Source organism: Phalacrocorax carbo, chromosome 5 (genome assembly GCF_963921805.1).
Source record: "Phalacrocorax carbo chromosome 5, bPhaCar2.1, whole genome shotgun sequence".
Taxonomy (NCBI): Eukaryota; Metazoa; Chordata; class Aves; order Suliformes; family Phalacrocoracidae; genus Phalacrocorax; species Phalacrocorax carbo.
Window position 1 is genome coordinate 61,553,047 of NC_087517.1, and position 19,174 is coordinate 61,572,220.

A 19,174-nucleotide genomic window follows, 5' to 3' on the forward strand; every position below is an offset into this window, starting at 1 on the left:
TTTCTGCAGACAGTGGCTCTCTGCGTCCAGACCTGAATTGTGACTCACAGCTTCAGCCTGAGAAATGTTTCACTTTCTGCTATTGTAAACAATTTTTTCCTGCTGTTAAGATCTGTTGTGTGCTTTTTAGCTGATATATTCAGAAAAATGTTTACTTCTTTCAGGCTTCTCTAAAAACCACAGCTGTATTATTTGATCTTAAAACCTAGTTCACCATTCATGGAGAACCTAAAATGCTGACTTTATTCGGTACAAATGTTCACAGATGAAATATTTGTTTCCCTGAAGTAATGGAATGAATAAGGGTATGAATTTAGCTTCTCCTTTGTTTTGCATGTGCATTGTCAGGTATCAGGATTCTATTTCAGTGAACACACTGCATTCCTTTTTAGAAAGTATTCATATCTTGTTTATGAACATTCCTTATTGTTCTTCTTGGATAGTCATGTGATGTGGTAGTTCCTTAATAAACAGTCAAGAGAATTCTTTTAGCATAGACAAAAACAAGGGTGAAATTAAGATGTGATTTTTATGAGTACTAATACTTATAGTGTTAATTTGTCATTGTAATGTCAGACAAATATCATGACAGCAAATGTTAATATAAATATTTCACCAAAAAGTTTGCTTTAGCTCTAAGGATATGAAAAGCAGCACCTTCCTTGCCTTACACGTCCATTAGAGGGAGTCACTAAAACCATAGCTAGTAAAATCAACTGCAACTTAATTGTGCCACCTGATTTCAGTGCTGTGCTATATTTGATAGACCTATGGAGGTTTATGTTGCAGGAGTAGCTGGATGGTTGTGGGTGGGGAGAACTCAAATGTTTTATTTTAAAAAATTTTTATCTCTTCTGCTCTTCAAGAAAAAGGAGTTGCTTTGTTTCAGGTTATGAAATAAGCTTAAAATACATGGGTTTATGGTTCAGATTTCACCTGGAAAAATACAATGGCATATATGAATTGTTTTATATTGTACAGTTGTCTAATTTTTTTCCTGTTCATGTATGTGCACTTGTACATGTCAAAACATAAACATACAAGTATATGACAATTGCCAACATATTTTAAATTGCTTAGATAGAAAAAGTGTACGTCCTTTATATCTATTGGTTAGTAAAACAATACATTATTTTCAGTACAAATTTTATAAGAAAAAGATTTGTTCAAAGTATATATAATATAAATTATAGCATTAGTAAGTTGTGGAATGAATGACATTTCTTTGAAATTTAGTAAGAAATTACTTGTTGACAAGACCAACTAGGAATGTAGTTATATTGAATGTGCAACAAGGATGGGAATGTGTTATTTTTCTTATAATACTAACGCCATGAAAACAAAAGGATGCAGGGTAGTCTGCAGGCTGTTTCAGTTTGTCTGCATGCAAGTCCTGTACACTTAGAGCAATACATTTTGGCATTACTGCTGTCATTAATCCTGCAAGTTTCTGTTCGCATTTTGTGGTCAAAATAGGAAATGCATTTTTTCTGGATGCAGTTACTAGCTTCCAAAATGGTGGAGAAAACAAACAACTTGTAGCATTCAGCAAAACTGCTCCTGCTAAGAAGATTACTGAAATATAATTTTTTTTTGAGATCTTGATAGGAGATAACATTTTCCACAGTGATATAAGTTCTGCACACACTTCAGAGCTGATGGCCCCTGGGACTGAAATATCTGATTTCAGATGGTTCTATCAGTTTTCTAGCTCCATATAGAGAAGAGCTAAGGCTTTAAATCGGGTTTTGCACCTATTCTAAAGAAAACATTTAATGTCTAAGTTGTTTTTACCAACTGCCCATGTGGCACTGGAAAGCTGCCATTAAATCAGTGTGCACCTTGCAGAGACATTAAAATTGCTTTTGGAAAAATACAGTGTGAGCATAAAGCCAAAGTAAATCTTTGTAGCTCTTACAGGGAGAGCCATCAGTCCACATGGCACAGTATCGATTTCAAATTGAGTATGTGCACAGGAAATTACATTGGCACTTTATCTTCTAATCCTCAGTTGAAGTAAATGGACAGTGATAGTGCAAGCAGTATAAAGCTGGGCCTTTAAAACAAAAAGCAGTTGGGCATACGTGTTGTTTAAATTAAATATTCTGATAAAACTGTATTCAAAAGCCCACAAAAGTCCTTAATTTTTCCTGGATGCTTGTTAATGGTCACAGATAATTTTAGGCATTACAAGGGATCAGAAAAAAGGTACAAAGTATAAGATCAGTCAGTGCTTCCAAAAATACTGTAAAAAGTGTTACTTATCAAATAGTATTTAGATAACAGATAAACATGTAAGAAGTTTATGATCTAACTCATTGCATTAGCAATTAGCGTTCATATGTTGGATTCTTTCTGCTTCCAGCTAATTAAGAATAAGAACACTATTATTAACTTCAAGGTCATAGAATAATCTGGTGTAACAACCCTGTATTTAAATGATGTTTACTTGCACATCCTAATAAAAATATTGTGTCTAACCTGACGTATCACAAACACTGGACAAGAGAACCCAGGTAAGAGTTACAGAATTATCTATTTTTCAATGGTTTTATACCAATAACATATTTCAAAGCAAATGAGTGCAACATCTGATCACACAGACTGAGTATCCCATGTACAAATACAGAAAGGTTGGTCTAGTCAAGTGATTTTTCTCAGTTTTGGAGCTTTACCAGTTTTCAATAGGGGCACAGATGCTTAGAGAACAAATAGACACCTGACAGTATGCTCGTTTTTCTCAATTAACTTCCCAGGATGGCTTAGATAGTACCCAGAGACCAATCCTCCTCTCTGCTTGTAACTACTGTTGTGATCAACCACCTGTCAAAATGCAAACCTGTATTATTCCCAACAAAGGCAATTGGGAGTCTCCTGTCACTGAAACTTTCTAAGACAAAAAGGTCTATGCCAAGGTTCGCTAGCCTTGTAATCAGAGAATTTTCTAACCTGACTGCAGTTTGAATTATTTCTATCAGAGATGTGGAGGGCAAATGCTTCTCTTCTGCTTTCCAGTATCTTTTTACATATTTGAATCTTGGCGTTTTTTGTAATTGCGCCATTGATCATTCCTGCCTAAGTACAGTTCTTTGCTCTTCTCATTACTGAATTACATCCCAGATTTTTCTGACCGCTTTCCAGACTAATTTTGGTAGAAATGAGTAGCCAAAAATTTAGTCTTTAACAACAACTAGTCTTGGAAAGAGTTGGTTGTGCTGGTTTTGGCTGAGAAGGGGTTAATTCTCTCCACTGTAGTGCCTGTGGTGGTCAGGGGCCTTTCCAGCTTCCTGCGCTCTGCCACGTGGGCAGGAGGCTGGGAGGGGCGGGACCATGGCTGGGCAGCTGACCCCGACTGGCTGTGTCACGTGCGGTTTGTTTCAGTGGTTCATTCCCCTTTTCCCACCCCCACCCCGGGTTTCGCGCCTCATTGTTTTCCTTTCCATTGCATTTTTAAAATTATTATTATTTTAATTATTAAACTGTTCTTATCTCAACCGGTGGGATGGAGAGAGAATCAGAAGGGTAATGCTCGTGGGTTTTAAACCCCATATAATTTAAAGGAGATCTAGACCATAACATACTCAAATTCTACTGTAAATCATTGGTTTATTTAAGAACAGCAAAGAGATTAGTTAGATGATGTTTGCTTTGGGGGAAAAAAATCCCAACCCTAACTAAACTGCTTTTTCATTTTAGTGAGGACAGAAATATTCACGTAACACCTACGTTTTCTACTTCTAGAAGTTTAAGTAAACAAGTCAGAAACAAATATGTATTTTTCTCTACAGGGAGATATAGTCCCAACACATTCTAAAATGGGTATTTCAACAGCAGCTTCCAAACCTGGATCTTTCAGACTGTCACTAGCTGCATGAAGGCAGTATTGAGAAATACAAAAACAGTTCAGTGTCTACTAGGAACTCTCAAAAATTAACCACCTCAAAAGTATGTACTTTTTGTGATGCTTCTAAAGATGTATCAAATTACAAAACATCCTCCACAGTTATTTTTTTCCCTTGTTTCCCTACTCTTAAGAAACTGTTCAAAAAGGAGAAACAAAAGCCCTGGTCTTGTAATCACAGGGTACGGATTGACTCACTGCATGGATCAATCCCACTGAAAAGTCAGCTCAAAGGAAAAAGGAAGAGCAGATGTTTATCTGTAATAAATAGACACACTTACATGGAAAGCATTTAAGAGATATTTATAACTTTTTCCACATGAAGATTTTACTTGTTCAAAATTATTTTAAAAGGAGTTTCAAGTAAGAGTCCTTTAGAGATATTTTGCAATAATTAACTCCAAGACAAATTAATATAATGGTTTATGTTGTCAGTGCGAACAGCAGGAAAGAAGACTGAGTAATCCCCATATCACCAACAGAAATTTTTAAAGACTATATATATGTATATGTGTGTGCGCACAGCACATATATTTGCACATCTAACATTGGAAAATGATGGGAAAGTCATAAATTAAACCCGCTCCTAACATTGAGAATTCTGCTGTAGTGGGCGTGTATGTACACCCCCTATTTACTTTGTACATAACCTCTAGATGACCTTATTTTCATGTCACTGAGTACAAGTTTTTTTATTTGAAATAAACTTAGTTTCAATCACAATTTTCACTTTTAAGATAGTAACAAAATCAGCAAAGCTCCAATATTTGGGTTTTTTCAGACACGTTTAATAGTAACAATTCAGTGATGATTTGTTTGCCTTTGATGAAAAACAGTAACTACAGTTACAAGTCATTTTAAGAGGTTTGTTTCTCATAGACCTTGCCAATTCTCCATCAAGAAATCACCCTGCTGTCATCCCTCAGCAGATACTACTGCCTTGCCTGCATGCTGGAGTCCCTCCACAGCTGTAAATGGAGCTTGTCTGCACTTTGGTTTTCTGTAACTGCACTCCTTGGATTGTATATTCCTTTTTCTGGGCTTAGAGCTCAATATAGTGCAAATATAATAAAAAAGTATTAGCTTCCTATATGCTATAACTTTAAGAGCCACAGGTTCCAGATTTTGCCTTCAGGAGGAGCCATTTCTTCAGTATTAGGAGAGCTGTATCTTAATGGTTTAGGTTCTGCAGTTACTTTGCTAAGCTTCCATGCACGTTTTTGCAGCAGTGTACTCTGACTGGTGATGAGCACACAGCGTGGGACATGGGGAAAAAGCATGCACTGTTACATAGCAGGTTGACAGCAAGCATGTAATAGTTGCATTGCTTAGTGATAAACCCAGCTGTAATAAACATGTGTGTGTTTTTCTTATATGGCAGCTGCTTGCATGAATGCTAAAAGGGTGCCTCATCCTCCAGATCCAGGCAGATATAAGTGAAGAAGAAAAAGAAAGGAAGATAATTTCCCAAGAAACAAGCATATCTCTGATGGGCACTGTAAAAGTAAACCTAGTTATACTGGCATAATTTATGCCATGCTCTTAGCATCAAACTCTGCTATACCAGTAAAGCAGTTGCTTTTAGCATACTGTCCACAGATCCTTGGCATCCACAAAATCCAGAGGAGAAAGCACAGTGTTGTCAGGAAGCTTAAATTCATCATACAGGTATCAATAAATCAGAGCGGGCTGAAAACAAGTGCAAACAAGACATAGTTCTTTTCAATTTTCCTGACCTGAGCCAGCCCTCTGCAGAAAAGCTGGCAGAAAGAATGGAGGGCATGGAAGATGAGGAGTGTCTGTGTGATGAAAACCTGCTATCTGATCTCACCATGGGAAGGGGAGGTAATGATTTAATGCAGAAAAATGACAAGCTAACTGGCATCAGTGAAGAGAGGGGCCTTTACCACAGCCAAAGCATTGAGGAGTGCTGTTGTTATGAGGATGATGATCCTACTGTAATGGTGGAGAACGCTGGATTCTGTTCTGAGAGCTGGAGTGAAGTAGAAGAGCCAACCCAAGAGGACCTGTCTGTAGAGTCTGAAAATGAAAATGCAGCACTGAAAAAGCAAAAAGCCAATGATTCAGATGAAAGAGGCACATGGAGAAAGTGCAACATGAAAGAACTTGAGTAATAGGGACAGTAGTGGATGTTATCTAGATGGCGAAGGCAGAGGTCCTAGAGCGTTATTTGTGTGGTTTTTTGTACCCTATGAAGACTTCTCTGTGTTCATCTCCGTACCAGTTTCATTCCTATGTTAACAATCAATCATATCATCTACCTGAACTGGAAGCCAATCATCATCCAGGGGAGCCCAGGCATAGGATGGTGAGGGGGCTGGAGCCCAGGCACATGAGGGAAGGTGGAGGGCAATCCCTGTGCCCAAGGGACAGCAGGAGGGCACAGGGGAGCGATCCCCAGGAGAGGGTTCCTCAGCCCCCCTGACCCTCCTCCTTCTCTCACATGAGGCCATCTTTCAGGACAGAGGCTCCCCAGCTCCCAGAACAGCCATATTTGGCCACATGCATTTTCCCATCACAGTGGCCTCCTGATGTCATAAGCCACCTCACTGTTGTTTGTTCCGGACCCTATAAAAACAGGCACCCTGGCAGCTGACCCACAATTCGCTGAGTTTTGAGGTCCTTGGATTCCAACAATGATTAGAAGAAAGGGGACCAGCAAGGTGAGTGGCTGCCCACATTTATGTGGGAAGAGAGACGGGTGGCTGCAGGAGAGGCAGAAGAAGAGGCAGCGTTGCAGGGGGCACCATCAGCCACGTGGCAGCGATGGCCATGTGGCTGATAGTGTGGAGCCCATGGAGGTGGATCCACCGGAAGACCAAGACGAACTGATGGAAGTGGATCCACCTCAAGCATGGCTCCCCTGGCACCACTACATCGTGCCAGGGCTCCCCTCCATGAGGCCATCGAGATGGCCTTGCAGGAGCGCCCAGCCAGCACCCTACCATCAGCCTAGCCCCTGCACCTGGCATTAGCTGGGAGGCCCAACCTCCATGCCTGGCCATCCTGCAGGCTCACCCTCTCCTGGTGTCAACAAAGAAAATCCTTCAGTGATACTGAGCATAAAGGCAACATCTCTGGCATGAATCTTTAAAGGGAGAGAGACGTGTTTGCACTGTTCTTACGCTCTTCCATATGTGTTCTTTCTTGGTACCTCTTTGAGATTGGCAATTGGGCTGGATAACTCTCTGTTTGATTAAATAAGGCTACTCTTACATTCTTATGCTGGATAGGACAAAACTTAATGGGGTTACATTACAGCAAGGAAAACTGAGGTGCTTTAGGAAAAATGTTACAGTGGCTGGCTTGTGAATTGGAGGAGGAAATTCCCTGGGAAAGTTATGGAGTCCCTATCATTAAAGGCTTTAAAGAATAGTTGAGGCAGGCTAATTCAATGATGTCTCCTTCTGTGCTTGTTCTCTTATGATTGTAGTTAAATGGCTTGCCAACAAATCAGTATCAGGATTAACGTCTGGGAATTCCAGCTTTTCAAATTATTTGACTATTCATGTATATTTTTGAAATAGGAAGGCTTGAAATATTGCCCCTCCTTGTAACTGAACCTCAATTTTGAGATTTGTGAAAATTTTGGCAGTCTATTTTCTTGTTTTTATTTGTTTTGCATTTTGTACAATATGAAATAATCTACTGAAGCTTATCCATACAAAACTTTCTCCTTTTATCAAATCTAGGCAGTACCATTAGTTCATTATGAAGCCTGGATTTCCAGGGCAGCAAGTTTCAGAGAGGACCCTGCCTGAACTTTTCAATATTGCTCATTGAAGTCTCTATATAGAATAATAACGTAAGCTTTCTCTGTTGTGTAATAGTGTGGCCCATAGCATATTCCAGGAATGGCTTTTCTAAAGAGCAGGCTTGGTCCATACTTACATCAAAAGCTTTTATTCATGAAGTGAAGAAGATTACACATCATTTTGCAGTAAAAGATCTCAAAGCTTTCCAAAGGTGCCAACACCATTTTGTATTTCCGTGTTTTTAATTTTATAGATGAGGAATAAAAGGCCAAATAGTTGAATCTGCCTTTGGCCCATGGTCACACAGGAAATCAGTGCCAGTGCACCTTGCTTTCAGCTTGAGAATGCCTTTAGCTGTGCTTCTATGGCTTCTGTAACACAGAAGTAATGCTATAGTCATTAAGGCTGCTTAGAATGATGTAGTTTCTTTTACTAAAAGCAGAGTAGCACTGTTGCAACTCAGCAGTCCATATGCTTTTAGTTGTATTCTGGAGCTCCTTTTTGAAATCATTCCCTGATGTTTGGCTGTTCTGTTGAAGCTGTTTTTAAACAGAGCAACAGCTCTTTCAGTATAAAGAACAAAATGGGCTTTCTGTAGAAACAGCTGTGGATTGCTTTTCAAGCATCATTGTTTTGTGTTTTGTTGTTGTTATTAAATGGAAGTGCAGCTGTCATTAAAATCCAAAAATTATAGCCAGTACCTGTATTTCTCAAGTAAAAGTCTAGGGTTTGTTTCGGTTGGCTTTTTTTTTTCCATATTAGTTTTGGAAGAAAGATGTGTTTATATTTGCCTAGAGTTTATCTGTTACAAACCCAGGACTGATCAGTGGCATGCCCTCACTTGCACTATTGTGCTCATCAGGGCCACCTTTTCTGTACAGGTATTTTGCCAGAGTCAGAGGACAGGATAAGAAAGATTCTGCTATGAGCAATGGAAGTGATCTATAGTATTGAGAAAATACCTCACAACTAGATGCTGAAAGAGGATTAATAAGAAAGGAAACAATTAAAGAGAGATATGTAAAACATTTCAAAACATTGTATGATAAAGAACAGATCATCTAGGAATATTCCTTCTGACACACAAGCAGTGAAACACCGAAAAAAATTGAAAGGTGGCAAATTGAAGCTGATAAAAGTGAATACTTGGCTGTAGATAATGTATTAGCAGGATCAAAAGTGGACTGCTATGTGGATAACAAAAATGTGGAAATTTCATGGAAATAGTCTAGTAGTTCAACGATTAGGAACAGCCTTGGTATAATGTACAAGAAATATAGATTAAAAATAAGCCATGTTTGTGAGGTTGCATACTCTTATGCTTTGTGATATAATAAACCTCTCTTGTTAAAACTTTATTGATAATTCCTCTGGAAGCACATGGATTATAGTGCTTACAAGAAGGCTTCCTACAGTGAGCTTCAGGGTAGTAAGGGTTGTCAGATAATGTATATTGGACAGGAAGGACTTCTGATTTGATTTCCATGGCACTGTAGAAAAATACATAGTTTTGACAGGAAGAGAACCTCAGAGATAGATTCTTATTTGTTTTTAATTAACTTTAGTTTTTAAGACTAATTTTTGTATGTGTATGTGTGGGTTGTATATGTGTGGTATTTATTCATCGTGTAATTCATATTAATGGAGTCTTTACAGATTCTTAATTGGACATTAAAGATCACTGGGGTTTGTAAACCTAAATTTATGTAAAATAGATTGTAAAGTTGTAACAGATGGGAATAATGTAATTTTAATGACCATGTTGACACGGGACTGCTGGCTTTTAAGTGTATTTGAAAAGTTGCTGGATTCTAAATTTTTTGCTTTGTGTGAAGCTTGTAAATGATCTGGGATCCATCACCCCAAGCAAAGAGTTGCTTTTCTTTAGGATTGTAATGTATAGTGGAATGACTACCCTGACGTTTTGGAAAGTGCAATACTGGGATTTCATAAGTATTTACAGCATCCAAAACATCATAAACACATTGTATGCGAGAGGTGCCTCCACTAGGAAAATTGTACACAACATAGAGTGTGTTGCATGCCATGAAAGCTGCTTCAGCACCCTTACTATTGCATGATGTGTCCCAAGTGTGCTCTATGGCCATGGTTATGTGGTTGATTTTAGTAATTACAATGTTTCCTCCAGTCTCTGGTTCTGCATGGATTGCCCAGAGCCCTTGCTCATCAATGGCAAAATCTATTTTTGTATATGGAGAAAGCTGATAGGCAGGAATCCGTCCAGCCCCTGGCAGTAGCATTTGGTCAGTTATAGTTCTTTTCTGGATATTGAATTTAATTATCTCATTTAAGGAACCATATCTGTGATAGAACAGGAAACCCTGATATATGATGTGGCCAGTTCCTTCCCAGGGAAATGGCAAGGTGATTCTGCGAGCTTTTAGTGTATGATTGCTTTCCACAAATGTCATTATATTTGCAAATTCCAAAATAACATTATTTACAGAACCATTTAATAAAAAAATCTTTGCATGCTTTTTGCCAGGATCTTTCATCCAAGAGCCTTGCTTATCTCCAGTCTTCTTAACTATCTTTAGGGATTTAATACCTGCAAGCATGTGGTCACAACCTGCAAAGAAACACCCGAAGAAAAAAAAATTAGAATATCTGTGAATTTCTAGTTTCCTTTCTTTGAATTTCTTTGTTTCATTTTAATCCAACAATAAGGCCAGGGTCAATTTATCAGAAAAGGTGTCAGCAGAGTGGCTACAGTAAGTAGTGCTGAAGCTAATTTTAGATTATATATTCAGCATCTCCTGCTAAAGAAACTGCATATCTTCATCTACACAGTGTGTTGTTTTCTGCTTTATAAGACCAGCGTTGTCTGAAACAGCTTCTATCTGTGTATCTGAGAGAGGACCAAGAGCACATTTAGTGATTCTCTGGTTATTCTTGTCAGTTCTTTTACAGGGCTGTAATTTTTACTTCAGACAAGTGACTTCTGTTTTAGATCAACACAGTAAATTTCTTTCTTACTGAAGGCATACAATTAAAATCCATTTTCCTGATATGCCATGTATATAGTATTTTTGTTTCAGGAGTTGTCTTATCCTCTGTTAGCCTCTTTTTTTTAATCATTTATAACATTAAGACAAAAATAGGTCATCATAACAGAAAGCCAAACACTTGGTTATCTTTCCATTTCCCTTCCCAAGACCTGCAGCACAAAGGAACTAGAACAAACACATAGATCACAAGATCAGCAATGCTTGTACATTAGGTTGGTCTTTAAATGAACTGGTATGATGTCTGTGCTATCAATTCTTATGCTAGAAGTATGGCTGGTGGAATTACATAGTTGTTTACCTCACCATAGGGATAAAACTGGCACCAGCAGAGAGTGAGTCATACTTTGGCTTCATTACATTTTGCATGCACTTTGCACAGATGTTGAAGACCAAAAAGCACCAGGCTTGTGAAGACTCAGGCATTTAGATGCTAAGATCTTTATCAAGTACCATCCTTTCCAGGAAAAACTCTACTGCAGAGCATATTACAAAGGCACTTATAAATTACAAGAGGCACTATCTGAAGTTTAAAGAGCTGCCTTTAGTGAAGTGCAGCCATTTCAGTAAACAGAACAAACAAATCCCTAAGGCAGGAAGTTCTGGCAGTAGACAAAATGGAGAAAGCAAAACCAGCCTCCCTATCTGGCCTGATATGAACGTGCTGAAGTCAGTGGCAAGTTTCCAGTTTCCCGTAGAAAGCAACCTTTATGTCATTTGTGTGTACTGAAACCCTCTAACCAAAGCATTTGGATATTGCGGTTACAGCATGGATTTTTTTTCCTGGAAGTCCTCACTCTGGATGCACCTTCCCTGAGCAAGCCACAATAGCTTTCCCAACACTAACGTTTATTAGCTAGATAGATTCTAAAAACTTAAAACTGTAGAATCAAAATACCTAGCCATCCCTAGCAACATCTTCCTCTGCAGGAGAAATAACCAGTTTACTAACTGAAGTCTATGAATAGTGTCTCTCTTCTTGAGAGGTTTTTAAGTCTCCTTGGCTTTCATAACAGCTTGGAGGAAGACTGAAAAACTTACACTCACAGTGAACTATAAGTTTACCAATTTGTTTGCACATTCTCCACAATGATACCTTCAAAGCCCACCATTTTTTTATCATACCCCAAAATATGCAGAAGATAGTTTCCCGATTCCCACCCAAAGCAGGATGGTATCAGCTACTGCATGTAAAAACAGTGGTTCTGCTTGATTGCTATTTTCAAGCCAGTCTGAACTCAAAAGAACACCAGTAATGAAGTTGGACTTAAAAAAGCATTTTTTTGCCTGAGTTTGGAGTGACTCAGCAAAAATAATCAGAACTTCTGGTAAATATATGCTAGCATAGAAACAGAGCTGCTATTTGCTAGAATTAAGAGTCTTGCTCCTTCTTCTAAGTGCTGTAAAATCTACACTAGTTTTGCTATCAACTTAAATGGGACAAGCATCTGACTAGTATTGACAAAAGTGAAGATGCCATGATCTGCTGCAATAAAATTAAAAGTAAAAATTTCCAACAAGGGAGAATAGAAAGTAATTTTTTCCCCTCTGAAACTCTTAGAAGATATAATTTTCAAAGTGTCCTTACCACAGTGATTTTAAAAATCCCCAAATATTTCTGCATTTCAAGAAAAATGCCTAATGTTCAAAAAAATCTACGTTTATAACTCAACTTTCTGAAGGTAAAGTTACCTATAACACTTAATTTCTTTTTTAAAAAGCATAGATTATGTATATATTCTTCATACTAGGTACGTTAACACTTAATTTTCAGATCAGGACTGAGCTTTGCTTGCAGGTAAGCCAGTGTGCTGTCTTGATAAAGTACATAGAGAGGAGAGGGAAAGAAGGAATAACAGAGGAGGACAGTAAAACAGATGCAAATTGTAGAAGTGAATTAAGTCTTTTTATTGACTTGTGAGTTCACTTTTGAGTTGAGGTTTTGACCCCTGCCCACTGCAAAAAAAAAAAAAAAAAAAGAAAAAAGAAAAGGCCACTATTAATTCCTTGGTATAGCCATAATAGTCAGAAATGCACTGGCTTTTTTTCTGGGACTTTGCAAAAGCATACCTTCAGAGGCTTTTTACATTACTTTATAATAAAAAGCAGCTTCCAAAGAATCAATTTGATATGCAGTAAAGTATCTGCAAAATAAATATTTGAATTGTACTTTCTTCCCTCCCTCTCCCACACCTTTTTTGTAGGTGGGTTGTTGTTGGTGGTGGGTTTTTTTGTTGTTTTTTTTTTTAAGTCTAGTATTTACACAGCCAAAACCCATGCGTTTATCTGTGGTATTCACATAACTTGTGGAAATCTGTTATCCCTATATCAGCATGCATGCATTGGCTAGGGGACTGGCTCATTCACATCAAAGTTCTGAAAAGTAAACTGTTCTTACTTGCATTAAGCATGAGTTTCAGTTTCTTTTTTTCTTCTGCTTCTTCAAATAGCTGCTGTTTCACCAGGTCTTCATGTACTTCTATACATGTATTAGAATCTGTGACAGATCCAAAATAGTCAATATCCCTTTGTGCTCGTTCAATTCTTGTTAGCAAATTCTCTACTTGACCTTTAACCTCAGCCTTATAATTGTTCAGTCCTGCCAGGCGTGACAGTGCCATCTTTGAAAAGTCTCGGAATTCTTCCACGTAATCCAGTATGTCTTGGTTGCATTTTTCCAGCCTCTTCTTGAGTTAGAACACAGGAAGAAAATATATGGATATATGTGTATATTCTGTACAGTTTAAAACCTCATTCATGATTACTTTAAAAACTGTGCTATTCTCTCCCTTCCAGTCCCCCTGCCCTGCATCTATTTCAAAGTGACGGTCTGTTGCTATGTATCTACATGAAAAGGCCATATTAGACTGGCCCTAGCATTCATGGTTCTGGACAAAAATACACTTTTTTTTCTTGATGTGTTTACTGAGAATCAGATACTTTGTTCTGCTGCCTAAATAGGGAAAAGTGATCTGGTGGAAACAGCCAGTGATACTTAAGGGCACATGATCTCTGACTACTTGCTTTCCAGAAACCTTTCAGAGCTCCTCCTCTAAGACCACTGGTGAAGCAGTCTCAAAAATTTTTCTGAAGGAGATCTACGAATGTGAACATTTCACATAAATTTCACCTCTCTGATGAAGACAGTATCTAATGTGGCTATTTTTCAACTATTTGAAATGGAAAATGGAAATACTGACATATCTGGGTTTTTTTTTTTTTTGTCAAATTGTTGGTTGTATTTAGAGAAGAATACAGATGTTTCTTTATAACTAGATTCAGATTATCAACATTTTTAAAGGTGAAGAAAGTGATTTCTCTGTTGTAATGCAGCTGCTTCTATAAATATCATAGGTGACCTGAAAATGGAAACCCAACTGACACTTTGGGAAGATGAGGAAATTGAGCCAATATTTAAGCCCAAACATACAATCATAGTAGATCTAATGGCCAGATTGGGTGTTCTGATTTGGTGCTCATGCACAAGTTTCAGGTGTTTTGTTTTAAGGTGGTGTTTGACTGGGGAACTGGATGATTAGTGCAGTATACATGTGTTCCTTCTACACTTGGGTGTGGTGGTTTGTTTGTTTGTTTTGCGAGGTGGGGTTTTTGTGTGGGTCTCCCTCCTCCCCCATTTACACATGACCATAAATCCCCAGGAAGCTGTTTAATTACTTTCTACAAAAACATTATTTTAAATGTTTCCAAGCATTCTCTTCAGTATCTGCCTCACCCTTTTTCCTGTTTGTTTGGTGCCCCTTGCACCAAATGCCACAGGTGGAATTGCATCATTTTTAATATGTGCCAAATGAATGGCAGTTACCGTGTGAAGTTATTCCTGTAGTGGTTAATAAAATTTAAATCTCGATCTACATAATGGGAACAGAATACCAGGCTAATCCTTCAGTTCTTTCTGTGCTGTGAAGTTAAGACCAGTAAGAGCTTTGTACAAAATGGAATGTGAGATCAGACAAGTTAAAGCTTCTCTAAAAGTCTACCTATGCAAGGTAGACATGTTGATGATTTAAGATCAACTATCTATGATTACAACATGCCAATACTGATAAGGTATTTTGCAGTATGGGTAGTATTTTACTGCAGAAAATGAGGTGGGTACTGGTACTTTTCTGTAATTAATTGAAAGCAAATACCTATTTCAGTCTGCCAGCTGTAAGGGGATTGTTTCAACTCCTAGTTAAAGTGCAGATACACTGCTAGTTTACACAAATGTGTCTTAAAGTGCTCTTCCAGGTAGGTTCATCTGTACATAGAAAAAAATCCTGATAAATTTCTATCTCCTTGTTAATACTTGATAGCACTTCTCCTAGTGACAATATGGCTATCCTGTTCCCGAGGATGGACTGTGATGGTACTATAAATATTTGCTTATTTAGATAAATTCAATGACATAAAAAAATACAAGTGATAACAGAATAAATATATAACATTCTGAAATTATATCCTGCAATAAATAATGGTGGGGTAATTAGGAATCATAGTTAAAGGTTTAGCTATATCTGTACTTATTTATTTGAAAAAGCTGGAAACTTATCTTCCTGATATTGTTTAGCATCAAACTGTTCTGTGTTCACATACATAGAAAAACATTCATACATTTTCAAACCTCTTTGGAGTTAGGCAGTATTACAGGATGATACAGATAGCACATACCTCTAGGGATAGGAAACGCCGATCAATGTAGTCCATCAGTGCTGCATCTTGCATCATATATTGTGCTGCTCCCATGATGCTTGTGAGGAATGGAACTAATAAAAATTGGAGTTGCAAGACTACCATTTTTTCATAAAATTTTGAAGAAAAAAGTAGTGAATTGTGTGTGTGTGTGTGTGGAGGTCAATCCCAAACACTACTGCCAGTCCAGGATTAAATGAAATTTAACAGTTGTCTGATGCCGGATGTGAAAAAGCAATACTGAAAGTTACTAAAAAGTTAAAAAAACCTGTGGCTGTAAGTATTAAAAAGACTTAAAATGGCTGTTGCAGTTTATCATTAAAAAAATAAAGCTGTTGAAGAGGAACTGAATGTGTTTATTTCTAGAAGCCAGATGACTGCTTTCCAGTTTGTGATCCTATGATCAGTCCCAGATGTTCAGTACTGAGTCACATAAAGCCTGTAGGCCAAATTTTATTAAATACAAATAAAAATAAGTTATTTTCCCTCCTTTCCCCTCCCATCTCCTTTCCTGTGTGACCAACACAGTGCAGTGTATACTTGGTGTAACTCAGCATAGATTCAAAGTCAGTGGAGCACTGGTCATTCTTTCACAGGAAGATCTGATGCATAATGCCTGTAGCTATTCCAACAACCACAGCTGTTACTGTAAAACAACCTAAAGCAATTGTTTTCACTTCCAGTATTCAGCCAATCTATAGTAGAACTGAATACCATAGATAAAATTATTTTTAAAAAATCTTTTTCCTTCCCCTCTTCTCTTGCCAGTACTTTTCTAGCTAAAATCAATATCTTTACTATAGTTCTGTGTCAATTTAATGGAGGCCTTGATAGGTCTCTTCTTTCAGAATAATAATTTTACTTAGTGTGGTTTAAAAATTAATTATAATTAACTTACATGAGTCTATTACATTTGTGGTGATTTTTATTTATTCTTTTTCATAATTTCCATGACTGAATGCCTTGTCTGGAAATATACATGGCTATGCTAACATTGGGCTCACTAGGAAACCACATGTTACAATATTAGAAAGCTCCCTTTGTATCTGAAGCCAAACTGTATGTCTCTGTTCCTCTTTCTCAGAATTCTCCACCTCTTCACTTCCCCCCTCCATCATTTTCTTTCCTTACAATTTTTTCCTCACATTTACACAGCTTTGCTTTTCTTTCTGACTGCCTTGTGTGTAAGTATGTGACTTGTGACAGAATTAACGAAAATGTGTCACAACAGGCAGATTTTTACCTCCATTTGTTTGATTGTTGTGAGGCTATGCATGCTTTACAGGCAAATTTCACAGACGTGCACAGATAAGTACTTTTTCTTTTAATATGGGTTTATCCTAAGAGGTGTAACCAATTTGCCCGTTCCTATTTACAGACAAAGTCAATGATGCACAGAGAGGCTAATACCTGGTTCTCCACTCCAGTGTCATTTCACTTTGCTCCAGAACTCCTGCCTGGGAGGATGGAAGGTTTGCTTGCTTGGATCCTTGAAGGATTATGCACTGAGAATAGACATGCTAGCAAATGTATAGTTTTCCTTGATTACGTCTAATGGAACATCTTGACAAAGTGCGCTGTTTGCTTTTCCACAAAATAATCAGCTTCAGCTCTGGGGAGAAACACTTTCTACCCTCCTGGGTGAACCTGGAATCCTTCAGAGTTGTCCTCTGAGTTTAGTAGGTCTATCACAATAATCTAAGGCAATGTTCAGGGATTTAAGACTAGGGGATTCAATAGGTTAATTTCTTCATTTAGTGGAGAGAGAAATCACATCTATAAAATCTGTCATGGTTTGCCTGCAGTTTAGAATATGCAGGTTATGTCTGCAAATCCTATTTTAAAGTAATAAGAAGTAGCATCCTAACTTTATGACTTTTAGTATTATTTTTCATTGCAGTCTGTAGTCTGGGTTTCCCTCTAAAATAAGGCAGTAGCTTCTCTGGAGAATTTTATTGGATTATGCCAGAGCATCAGCCATGGCAGAGCTCCTTACTGAAAGTTTTTCCTTAGAAAGGGTGTTATGGGTTGTCTCTGAATTTTTTATAATCACAGACAATTGTTCATACTTCAGTTAATGAACACTACCATTTATCAGTTCCAGAGCAACCCTATTTCTGTTTGAATCCAGAACAACACCTAAGCAAATAAAATATCCTAAGCAAGATATTGCAAACTTACTTTCAGCTCCTCATCTGTGTTTCTGGTTTTGATATCAGATGCTAGAGGAGTTTTCTGTGCTTTAAAAGGAATGTTCAAATCAATTCAGAGTGGATACTAGATTTGGGGAAAAACTGACATTTCTTTAAGATATTATTTCACTTTTATACCATCGCATATTGTGTTTTGTTAGCATTTTTAGAGTCAGTTTCTTTCTGGCATTTCAGTTGGTAAAACCAGAGCAGTGCCACAGTAAATCAGGCTCTTTGCAGCACACTCTCGTACCTGCAAACCCTGTTACAGGGGAAGGTGTGCAAACTGTAAGTTTACTTCTTCACAGAAACTCATTTCTCCTTCACAGTCATGATGGGGAAATCTCATCTATCATGAGATAGGACCTCAGCCATGGAGACCCTGAGCTTACTGTTCAAGGCACTTCTTTGCCTTGCCTGAGATTTGCCGCAGACCTCCAACTCTTCCATACCACTGCCGTAGCTTTCTCTTCCAGGTCTTCCTCACTTCCTTGACTTGCCTCCAGTCCCACTGTAGCTTCTTGTAGGCATGCCTTAGTTCCTCACAGGAATCATGAGATGCTGCTTGTCCCACCAGAGCCATAACACATGAACCACCTTGTGTCATTGCTGGGTCTGTCCAGGCAGGTGACTCCAATAGACTCCCAGCATGCTCTGTAAACCCAGCCTGCCATTTTTCCTCCTGAGCTTTGGAAACATCCCTGACTCCCAAGCTCCCTCACCGTTCTTCCTTGGCTTCTGCTGAGCAATGGATGCTCTCCTAATGTCGTGCCCTATGCTCTTACAACCCTGAGAAAGGTGGGATGCCCATACTCCTGTTGCTTAGATATAAGTAATACATATATACATATGCATCAGATTTTACTCCAGAAGTCCAGACTGGCTTAAAATAGGGTTGATTTTGTTTTTCATCTTTAGTTAACCTCTACATGGAAAGCAATAATAGATACATGAAAAGAAAACATCAGAGACATACTCTGATTTACACCTTTCTACATAACTGACTTTATACACACATGGGTTAGAATAACTGCTACTCAGCCTGATGCATCAGTGATACATCAGTGCATGTGTGCTTTGTGGTTTTGCATCTTATGATCATTAATCGAATGTGTTATAGGCAAAACAAGAGGAAAGGAAATAACTGTCTGAAATACTGGGATTTTGTTTGTGATTGCAATTTTGTTTAGTTCATGGTTGCCTAATGCAGTAGGTTTTGGTGCTGATGAATCATAATGATGCTTTATATTAATAATATATAGTGTATCATTGTCTTCTTGTGTATTTTATAATTTTGTTCAGACTTGGATCTACAGAGTGAAGTTCCTTTTTAGTACTGGCCACTAGCTGATGAGGTTGTCTAATGCTGAAATCTGTGAGGTTAGAAAAGATTTTTGTCATAGTGGGAAATCAACACTTAATTCCAGTCTTGTCTTATTTTTTTTAAACCATGTTCAGATTTATATCTTAGAAAGCAATTCACATTCCTGTAAAAAAGGCAAACATAGGAAATCCAATTGAAGTCCTTATGTGGTGTTCAGCTCTAAGAACAGTGCTGGGAGTGATACCAATAAAGGATGTAATACA

General features: G+C 37.9%; 1 protein-coding gene and 1 long non-coding RNA gene across 7 annotated transcripts in view; one reads left to right on the plus strand and one right to left on the minus strand.

Annotated features, from left to right (window-relative positions):
- The window catches only part of LOC135313513 (uncharacterized), a 252,953-nt gene that overhangs the window by 7,708 nt on the left and 226,071 nt on the right, over window positions 1–19,174 (plus strand). The gene's annotated exons all lie outside the window — the stretch shown is intronic.
- Window positions 8,744–15,663, minus strand: OLFML1 (olfactomedin like 1). Its single transcript, XM_009505806.2, has 3 exons — window positions 15,375–15,663; window positions 13,102–13,390; window positions 8,744–10,267 (listed from the first exon to the last, which is right to left on the minus strand). The coding sequence occupies exons 1-3, from the start codon at window positions 15,498–15,500 to the stop codon at window positions 9,489–9,491; spliced, it is 1,194 nt and encodes a 397-aa protein (XP_009504101.1). The 5' UTR covers window positions 15,501–15,663; the 3' UTR covers window positions 8,744–9,488.

Bases quoted from the DNA above. Each gene is read 5' to 3' on its own strand.
- OLFML1 (XM_009505806.2), bottom strand. From the start codon at position 15,500: ATGGTAGTCTTGCAACTCCAATTTTTATTAGTTCCATTCCTCACAAGC. The intron at 13,391-15,374 runs GTATGTGCTATC...TTCTAACTCAAG, and splicing joins GGCGTTTCCTATCCCTAGAG to AAGAGGCTGGAAAAATGCAA. The intron at 10,268-13,101 runs GTAAGAACAGTT...GTTTCTTTGCAG, and splicing joins GAAACTCATGCTTAATGCAA to GTTGTGACCACATGCTTGCA.